This window comes from Aquarana catesbeiana, linkage group LG02 (genome assembly GCF_042186555.1).
Source record: "Aquarana catesbeiana isolate 2022-GZ linkage group LG02, ASM4218655v1, whole genome shotgun sequence".
NCBI lineage: Eukaryota > Metazoa > Chordata > Amphibia > Anura > Ranidae > Aquarana > Aquarana catesbeiana.
This window is the reverse complement of record NC_133325.1, coordinates 536,451,647-536,461,908: the sequence shown is the minus strand read 5'-3', so window position 1 is coordinate 536,461,908 and position 10,262 is coordinate 536,451,647. Positions and strand designations below refer to the sequence as shown.

The following is a 10,262-nucleotide window of genomic DNA, read 5'->3' as shown; positions in this document are numbered from 1 at the left end:
TTCTTTTATGGTTTTGCCACCTTCTATATAATTAATTACAATCATGAAACCTTAGGACACCAGATCAATATATATTGATCACTAGGATTGCAGTTAGCCCATACACTTCATACTCTTGCCAATGTGCTGAGAATCATTTTGACTTATTGGGTATTTGTCGCAGGTGCTGACTTCTCCTTCCCCTGGAGGGCATCTATGTGGCTCCTTGCAAGCCCCTTGGGCTGGACTTATGCGCTCTGGGGAGACAGGGGCGAATATGGGGGCCCCCCGAATCCATTTACGGCTTTTACTGGCCAAAGGATTATTCCCTCTACTTTTCAGCGGTAAATATACTACCATTTTTAACCTTACAATGAGATTTATGATGACATGTTCTTAAATTTTGAAGATATTCAATGTATTTTATAGAACCAACTATCCCCCTGATGATGACCGTACACAGGTCGAAACGCGTCGGGGATTTATACCGTCAACAGCCCGGAAATGTATGACTGTATATAATTTTGTGTAAAGATGTGTCGACTTTATATTGTGGAATATGTATTGTACTACTTGGCCAGCGCTCTATGTTGTAATGCCGATTGAATTATAACATTACTATTGTTCATGGTTCAATAAAAGCACTTACTGGTTATACAATTTTTTTATTATTCTGGATTTCAAGATATTGCTGTCTAAAGCCCCACCGGGGAAACTGTCCATTTTTTACCATTTTTTGTGCTATAAACAAAAAAAGAGTGACAGTTTTGAAAAAAAAAAAAACAATATTTTTTACTTTTTGCTATAATAAATATCCCCCACATTTAAAAATAAAAATGTCTTCATCAGTTCATCAAGGCACATCTGTGCCTTTTCTGCCATTGCTACTGCTTCCTGATACAGTATATCCCTATCCAGTCTTCAATTCATCAGATCACAAACCACCAGGGAGGTAGGTCTGACACAAATAAACTAAGCCCCACTCCTCTACAAAGATGGTCACCATCACACATAGACACAGCATGGAACGAGTCAGCCTTGGAAAAAAGGATCAGCTGCAAGGAGCCTACTGGAAACTTTACCCTCCACTTCACTTTGACGTTGCTCCCACAGTATAGGTCTTCTTTAAATAAAACCTGTGTTTGAAAGAAATGTTACCTTTTAGCTGGATGTTAGCATTAGACGCTATTGGCAAATTGCTGTTTACCTTAACTGGTTCCTGATCAGCTCACGCAGACATACTGTGGAAGAATGGCTCTCCTGGGCGAAATCCTGTATATATGACTTTGCCCAGGAGAGCCACCAGAGGGCACGCGCGCACACCCCCTCCACAGCAGGGGACCTGATGCATGTAGCCGGTGGGCGCGATCGCATGCACAAGGATTTGTGTGTGTGTAAACACACAAATCCGTGTGCTGTCAGAGAAGAGAAGACAGATTGTGTGTTAATACAAAGTAGGGACAGTGGTCTGTCATCTCTCCTAGTTAGTCCCATCCCCACATATTTAGAACACGCAGTTAACCCCTTCCCTGCCAGTGACATTTATATATATCGCTGTATAAACGTTAACGGTCCCTCAAAAGTTTCCGATCTGTCCGCTGATCACCGCCATACTTAAAAAATAATAATAATAATAATGCCATATATCTATTTCCTATTTTGTATATGCTATAAATTTTGCGCAAAGCAAGCAACATACGTTTATTGCGATTTTTTTTTTTTTTTTTTTTTACCAAAAACATGTAAAAGAATACATATTGGCCTAAACTGATGAAAAAATTTTTGGGGGGATATTTATTATAGCAAAAAGTAAAAAATATTTTTTTTTTTTCAAAATTGTCGGTCTTTTTTTTTTGTTTATAGTGCAAAAAAATAAACACCGCAGAGGTAATCAAATACCACCAAAAGAAAGCTCTATTTGTGGGAAAAAAAGAACATCAGTTTTGTTTGGGTACAGCATCGCAGGACTGCGCAATTGTCACTTAAAGCAATGCAGTGTCGTATCGCAAAAAATGGCCTGGTAATTAAGAGGGGGAAATCTTCCGCTCCCTAAAGTGATTCATTTTATTTTGCCAAGAAGGAGCCAGCAACTATAAAAATAACTGTAAAACATACCGAAAAAACTTTTTTTATATAGGGTGCATCTACAAGTATTGTCTATGCTGTATCTTTTAGAGTTATTAGTAATGAAAACCTGTAATTTAACTACTATTGTTGCATTAGTAGTATATTTGCATTGATGCCTCCTTGCCAGTTCCCTTTGCTGAAATGTAATTTTATACAAATAGAATTGTATGGTTTTAATAGGAAAAATGCATGTTTTATAACACTTTCCCTCTAAATTAAGCTATCAAAAAAAAAGAATTGTTAGTTTTTCTTATAATAAATTATGCAATGTATTCTATATGAAATTATTCAGTTCATCTACTGTATGTTTTTATGAAGATTGTGTTATTAAAACTATGTGTGTTGTGCTATTATACTTGTAGACACTGGAATTTCATAATAATCCTGCGCAGGCTTCAAAGAAAGTGATTAATAAACAATAACAGATTATGTACTAAACTTGAGTTTAAAGCAGTTATACAGCATTCTTTTAAATTGTAATTGTGAATATACACAATGGAATGATCTGTAAATTCACAAAGCAGAAGCAAGTCACCAGATGTCTGCAGTTAAATAGAACACTGTTGCACACATGACCACCATTGATGTACCAAAGGTAGAAAAGATTGTGATGCTATGTAACATTCATTTTAATGACACAGCATCCCATTATTATGTAACTAGCTTTTGCAGAAGAGAGTTTTGGAAAGTGCTTTCTTTCTAGAGAAGTTATTGTCCATTGCATTTGACATTGAAAACACAGAAAGATTACAGTTCTGACTCAGGTGTGGTGGCCATTACATAGCCACTGCCGTACTGCCCATTAGATGGGCCACTATATTCCAAAGGAGATGCATTTTCAGGACCTAGATATGAGCGTTGAGATGGCATAGGAGATGGGGTCTCACTAGGCACTTTACTGAGTATAAAGCGTGTTTCGTCATTATCCTCCAAGTTGGAAATATCCTTCATTCTAAGACCCTTCTTGTATGATACAGATAATCTGTTGGAACCATCTGGTATTAGTTGGAAATGTGAAAAGATGAAGATTACAGGTACTGGAAGGATTGCCAACATTATCAGACAAATAAGTAATGACAATGCCCAAGTAGGATACAGCAAATATTGTTCTGCAGCCTGAAAATGGAAAAAAAATACAACATCAATTATTTGAACTCTGTACAAAATTAAAAGAAAATGCTTCCAAAAATATTATTCATAGGTCTAGAAAATCTTAAGCCGACCCATAGGAATCAAATGTTTTTTAGTCTGCCAACATACTTTGTCAAAATAGTGGAACTGTTTAATTTAAATGATACAGCTTCTGCAAAAGCCATTGAGTCTATCTGCATTTTAAAATGATTAAAATTAAAGTGGTTGTAAACCCTTACATGTATCCAGTGAGGTGACTGGCCTCAGGTGATTAAATAAACCCTCCTACATTAGCTGTATCTGTTTATCTGCAGTTTTCTCTTCTCTACATCTGTTCAAAGTCCAGAATTTATAAAGCTTGTCTGAGCTGAAATTACACACTGCAGAGCTCAGTGAGGGGATCTCTAACAGCTGATTGAAGGGAATGGACACACCCCCTTCACACAAATGCTGAGGCTGTGAATCAGCTGTGAATCAGCTGGAGCTCCATCCCCTGTCACCTTTTTTTCTCTTGTTGTCATGAAAACTTGTCAGAAGTGATTTGTGCTGATAGCAGAGAGCAAAGCAGCAGACAGAAATGACACTCGGTGCTCCTACTTGAGACAAGTACACACTATAGAAGAAGCTTTGTTTATATTTTTTGTCTGAGCTGCAGCCATTTTTTGTCAATCACCATGTGAAAAAAAAATCACATTTTTTTTTAGGAGTATGGGGGGATGGGGATGATCGGGTATATAGAAGTTCAATTGATGGGGGATGATGGGACTGTAAAGGAGCACAGGGGATGGGGATGATGGGGCTGTACAGGAAATCAGGGGATGAGAATGATAGTACTGTACAGGAGTACAAGGGGTGAGGATGATAGGACTGTATAGTAGTACAGAGGATGGTGATGGTGGGACTGTATAGGAGTACAGAGGATAGGGATGATGGGACTGTACAAGAAATCAGGGGATGGAGATGATGGGACTGTATAGGAGTACAGGGGTTGGGGATGATGGGGCTTTATAGGAGTACAAGGGATGGGGATCATTTGAAACATATTACATCCTGAATGTGAGTGTAATATGTAACATGTTACAAAAGGTGAATTTATCCTTTAGGGCTAGGTTCACACTATTGTGGGTGGTCGCAGGTGCAGGAATCACACCTGTACCCACAACCACCCGCTGCTCTTTACAGATGCGCGGGGCTCCCATTCATTCTTAATGGCACCCCCATGCATCTAAAAATGGGTTTGTGGGGTGGGAACCTAATTTGACATGTGTGCAGGTGTGGGTTAGTGGACCCGAATGCACACTGTCTGTGCACTACTGATCTCTGGACACCGTCCCACTTACTACTGACCCCTGAACTCCGCCTCACTTACTTGTGATCTCTGAACTCCGTCTCACTTACTACTGACCCCTGAATGCCACCTCTCTTACTACTGACCTCTGAACTCTCTGCACCACTTACTACTGACCTCTGAACACCGTCCCACTTACTACTGACCTCTGAACTCCGCCTCACTTATGACTGACCCTTGAACTCTGCACCACTTACTACTGACTTCTGAACTTCACTTACTACTGACCTCTGAACTTCGCCTCACTTACTACTGACCTCTGAACTTCGACTCACTTACTAGTGACCTCTGAACTTTGCGTCATTTATTACTGACCTCTGAACTCCACTTCACTTACTAGTGACCTCTAAACTCTAAAATTGTAAGATGTAAGCAATACCTGCCCTTCAGCTACATGTCTACATACTCCTTGTATATGTGCATTTGCGGGGTGGGTAATGCTTCCACAACCTATGATTGGCTATCCACAGTGACAGGTTCCTGAGTGGATAGCTCAGGCAGATTCAGACTTTGTGTCTGAATAAGCCTTAGCTCATTTGTAGAAAGGGGGTTGGGGTCATATTGTTATTTATATCAACCACTTGACCACTGGGCACTAACCCCCATCCTAACCAGTCCAATTTTCAGCTTTCGGTGCTCTCACATTTTGAATGACAATTACTCAGTCATACAACACTGTACCCATATGAAATTTTTGTCCTGTTTTTCACACAAATAGAGCTTTCTTTTGGTGGTATTTAATCACTGTTGGGTTTTTTATTTTTTGCACTATAAAAGAAAAAACACTGAAAATTATGTAAAAAAATGAATTTTTCTGTGTTTCTGTTATAAAATTTAGCAAATTAGTAATTTTTCTTCATAAATTTTGGCCAAAATTTATACTGCTACATATCTTTGGTAAAAATAAGTACAAATTGTTGTATATTATTTGGTCTTTGTGAAAGTTATAGAGTCCACAAACTATGGTGCCAATATCTGAAAATTGATCACACCTGAAGTACTGACAGCCTATCTAATTTCTTGAGACCCTAACATGCCAGAAAAGTACAAATACCCCCCAAATGACCCCTTTTTGGAAAGAAGACATTCCAAGGTATTTAGAAAGATGCATGGTGAGTTTTTTGAAGTTGTCATTTTTTCCCCACAATTCTTTGCAAAATCAACATATTTTTTTCTTACAAAATTGTCATATTAACAGGTTATTTCTCACACGCAGCATATGCATAGCACAAATTACACCCCAAAACACATTCTGCTATTACTCCCGAGTATGGCGATACCACATGTGTGAGACTTTTATACAGCGTGGCCACATACAGAGGCCCAATATGCTGGAAGCACCTTCAGGCGTTCTGGAGCACCCAGGCCAATTCTGACATTTCTCTCCTACATGTAAAAATCATCATTTATTTGCTAGAAAATTACATAGATCCCCAAAACATTATATATTTTTTTAAGCAAAGACCCTAGAGAATACAATGGCAGTCGTTGCAACTTTTTATCTCGCACGGTATTTGCGCAGCAATTTTTCGAACGCGTTTTTTTGGGAAAAAAACAGTTTTGTGCTTTAAAAAAAAAAAAAAAAAAAACAGTAAAGTTAGCCCAATGTTTTTGCATAATGTGAAAGATGAAGTTACGCCGAGTAAATAGATAACATGTCACCCTTCAAAATTGCACACGCTTGTGGAATGGCACCAAACTTCGCTACTTGAAAATCCCCATAGGCGACGCTATAAAATTTTTTACTGGTTACATGTTTTGAGTTACAGAGGAGGTCTAGGGCCAAAATTATTGCTCTCGCTCTAACGTTTGCAGTGATACCTCACATGTGTGGTTTGAACACCGTTTTCATATGTGGGGGGGACTTACGTATGCGTTTTGCATGCGGGGACAGGGGCGCTTTAAAATTTATTATTTTTTTATTGTTCATTTTACTTTATTTATTTTAGTTTGACACTTTTTTCCAAAAAATACATTTTTTGAGCACTTTTATTCCTATTACAAGGAATGTAAACATCCCTTGTAATAGGAATATGGCATGACAGGTCCTCTTTACAGTGAGATATGGGGTCAATAAGACCCCACATCTCACCTCTAGGCTGGGAAGCCTGGAATAAAAAAAAAGATCCTGGCTTCGATCGTAGCGGTGAGTTGGTAGAAGCACTGGAGGGCGGCGGGAGGGGAGACATCCTCTCTTGCCTCCCGTAAGAATGATCAAGCAGTGGAACAGCCGCTATAATCATTCTTATGGTGTAGGGAATCGCCGGCTGAAAAAGCTGATATCTGAATGATGCCTGTAGCTGCAGGCATCATTCAGATATCCCCACACAAAGTCAAGGACGTCATATGACAGTGGGCGGGAAGTGGTTAAAACGCATTTTTTTTTTTTAACACAAAGTCCATTTATACAATATTTCTAACACATAGCATGTACAGACCAAAAATGACACCCCAAAATAGATTCTCCTACTCCTCCTGAGTACAGCGATACCACATGTGTGAGACTTCCACAGCCTGGCCACATACAGAGGCCGAGTACAGCCGAGTATGGCTGAGCATGGCCAAGCATGGCCGAGTATGGCTGAGCATGGCTGGGTATTGCAGGGTATCGCCGAGTATGGCTGGGTATGGCAGAGTATGGCTGGGTATCTCCGAGTATTGCAGAGTATGGCTGGGTATGGCTGGGTATTGTAGAGTATGGCTGGGTATTGCAGTGTATGGCAGGGTATTGCAGGGTATTGCAGGTTATTGCGGGGTATTGCAGGGTATTGTGGGGTATTGCAGGGTATTGGGGGGTATTGCAGAGTATTGCAGGGTATTGCGGGGTATTGCAGAGTATTGTGAGGTATTGCAGGGTATTGCGGGGTATTGCAGAGTATTGCGGGGTATTGCAGAGTATTGCAGGGTATTGCAGGGTATTGCAGAGTATGAGTACACCCCTCACATTTTTGTAAATATTTTATTATATCTTTTCATGTAACAACACTGAAGAAATTACACTTTGCTATAATGTAAAGTAGTGAGTGTACAGCTTGTATAACTGTAAATTTACTGTCCCCTCAAAATAACTCAACACACCATTAATGTCTAAACCACTGGAAACAAAAGTGAGTACACCCCTAAACGAAAATGTCCAAATTGGGCCCAAAGTGTCAATATTTTGTGTGACCACCATTATTTTCCAGCACTGCCTTAATCCTCTTGGGCATGGAGTTCACCAGAGCTTCACAGGTTGCCACTGGAGTCCTCTTCCACTCCTCCAAGACGGCATCATGGAGCTGCTGGATGTTAGAGACCTTGCGCTCCTCCACCTTCCATTTGAGGATGCCCCACAGATGCTCAATAGGGTTTAGGTTTGGAGACATGCTTGACCAGTCCACCCCCTTTACCCTCAGCTTCTTTAGCAAGGCAGTAGTCGTCTTGGAGGTGTTTGGGGTTGTTATCATGTTGGAATGCTGCCCTGCGACCCAGTCTCCAAAGAGAGGGGATCATGCTCTGCTTCAATATGTCACAGTACATGTGGGCATTCATGGTTCCCTCAATGAACTGTAGCTCCCCAGTGCTGGCAGCACTCATGCAGACCATGACACTGCCACCATGCATGACTGTAGGCAAGACACACTTGTGTTTGTACTCCTCACCTGGTTGCTGCCACACACACTTGACACCATCTGAACCAAATAAGTTTATCTTAGTCTCATCAGACCACAGGACATGGTTCCAGTAATCCATGTCCTTAGTCTGCTTGTCTTCAGCAAACTGTTTGCAGGCTTTCTTGGGCGTCATCTTTAGAAAAGGCTTCCTTCTGGTACGACAGCAATGCAGACAAATTTGATGCAGTGTGCGGCGTATGGTTTGAGCACTGACAGGCTGACCCCCCACCCCTTCAACCTCTGCAGCAATGCTTGCAGCACTCATACGTCTAATTCCCAAAGACAACCTCTGGATATGACGCTGAGCACGTGCACTCAACTTCTTTGGTCGACCATGGCGAGGTCTGTTCTGAGTGGAACCTGTTGTGTTAAACCACTGTATGGTCTTGGCCAACGTGATGCAGCTCAGTTTCAGGGTCTTGGCAATCTTCTTATAGCCTAGGCCACCTTCATGTAAAGCAACCATTCTTTTTTTCAGATCCTCAGAGAGTTCTTTGCCATGAGGTGCCATGTTGAACTTCCAGTGACTAGTATGAGAGAATGAGAGCGATAACACCAAATTTAACAAACCTGCTCCCCATTCTCACCTGAAACCTTGTAACACTAACGAGTCACATAACATCGGGGAGGGAAAATGGCTAACTGGGCCCAATTTGGACATTTTCACTTGGGGGTGTACTCACTTTTGTTGCCAGTGGTTTAGACATTAATGGCTGTGTGTTGAGTTATTTTGAGGGGACAGCAAATTTACACTGTTATACAAGCTGTTCACTCATTACTTTACATTGTAGCAAAGTGTCATTTCTTCAGTGTTGTCACATGAAAAGATAGAATTAAATATTTACAAAAATGTGAGGGGTGTACTCACTTTTGTGAGATACTGTAGATGACAGGGAGTTGTCAGTTTCCTAGACCTGCTATGTAATGAACACAGGTATGATCTCTACACATAGCGCTATGTTCATTTCAGAAAACAGACACAATAAACAGGTTGATATGATGTTTAACCAGTTCCTGTCTGTGCTATAGCCAAATGACCGCTACAGCGCAGACCTACTTTGCCAGGAGACCATCAATAGACGTCCTCCCTTTTCCTCGCTCCCCGCGTGCCCTAACGAGAGCAAATCAGGGAAAATCTGTGCTGGCCGTGTCCCTTGAACACAGCCAATCACAGATCTTGGTAAATGACCGGTCACAACGGCCATTTACTACGCGATCGGTGTGGCCAGTGAGAGATGATCTCAAACGTAAACATATGAGATCATCTCTCATTGACAGCCCTCCCTCCTCACACAGAGACCGCGTGTGAGGAGGGAGAGCTTCTGTGCTGAATCGTGAGTGATTCTACCATTACACCAGCATATACAGTGCCCAAACAGTGCCCAATCAGTGCCACACTGCCATAGTGCCAATTAGGATCAGTGTCAGTCTGTGCCATCAATAAATTACTACCCATATGTGCCCCTGTGTGCCATCAGTGATCAGTGCCCATCTGTGCCACCTCAGTGCACATCTGTGCAATCAGTCCACATCTGTGCCGCCTCAGTGCCCATCTGTGCCACCTCATCAGTGCATATCTGTGCCAATCAATGCACATCTGTGCCACCTCGTCAGTGCTCATCTGTGCTGCCTCATTAGTGCCCATCTGTTCCACCTCATCAGTGCCTATCTGTGCCACCTCATCAGTGATATTTGTGCCATTAATCAGTGCCCTCATTAGTGCACATCTGTGCAATCAATCAGTGCACATATGTGCCGCCTCATCAGTGCACATCTGTGCCACCTCATCAGTGCCACATCAGTGCCCATCTGTGCCACCTCATCAGTGCCCATCTGTGCAATCAATCAGTGTAATCAATCAGTGCACATCTGTGCAATCAATCAGTGCACATCTGTGCCGCCTCAGTGTACATCTGTGCCACCTCATCAGTGCTCATCTGTGCCATTAATCAGTGCACATCTGTGCCAACTCATCAGTGCTCATCTGTGCCACCTCATCAGTGCCCATTGGTGCCGCCTCATCA

At 41.5% G+C, this 10,262-nt stretch overlaps 1 protein-coding gene across 4 annotated transcripts in view; it reads right to left on the bottom strand.

Moving 5' to 3' along the window:
* Positions 1-663: 663 nt before the first annotated feature.
* The window catches only part of SLC6A17 (solute carrier family 6 member 17), a 1,431,819-nt gene continuing 1,422,220 nt past the window's right edge, over positions 664-10,262 (bottom strand). For all 4 annotated transcript variants that reach the window (XM_073615860.1, XM_073615859.1, XM_073615858.1 and 1 more), the window contains one exon: positions 664-3,222. In XM_073615860.1, the coding sequence (XP_073471961.1) occupies positions 2,854-3,222 (369 nt within the window). In that variant the 3' untranslated portion in view covers positions 664-2,853. The remainder of the gene's footprint in view (positions 3,223-10,262) is intronic.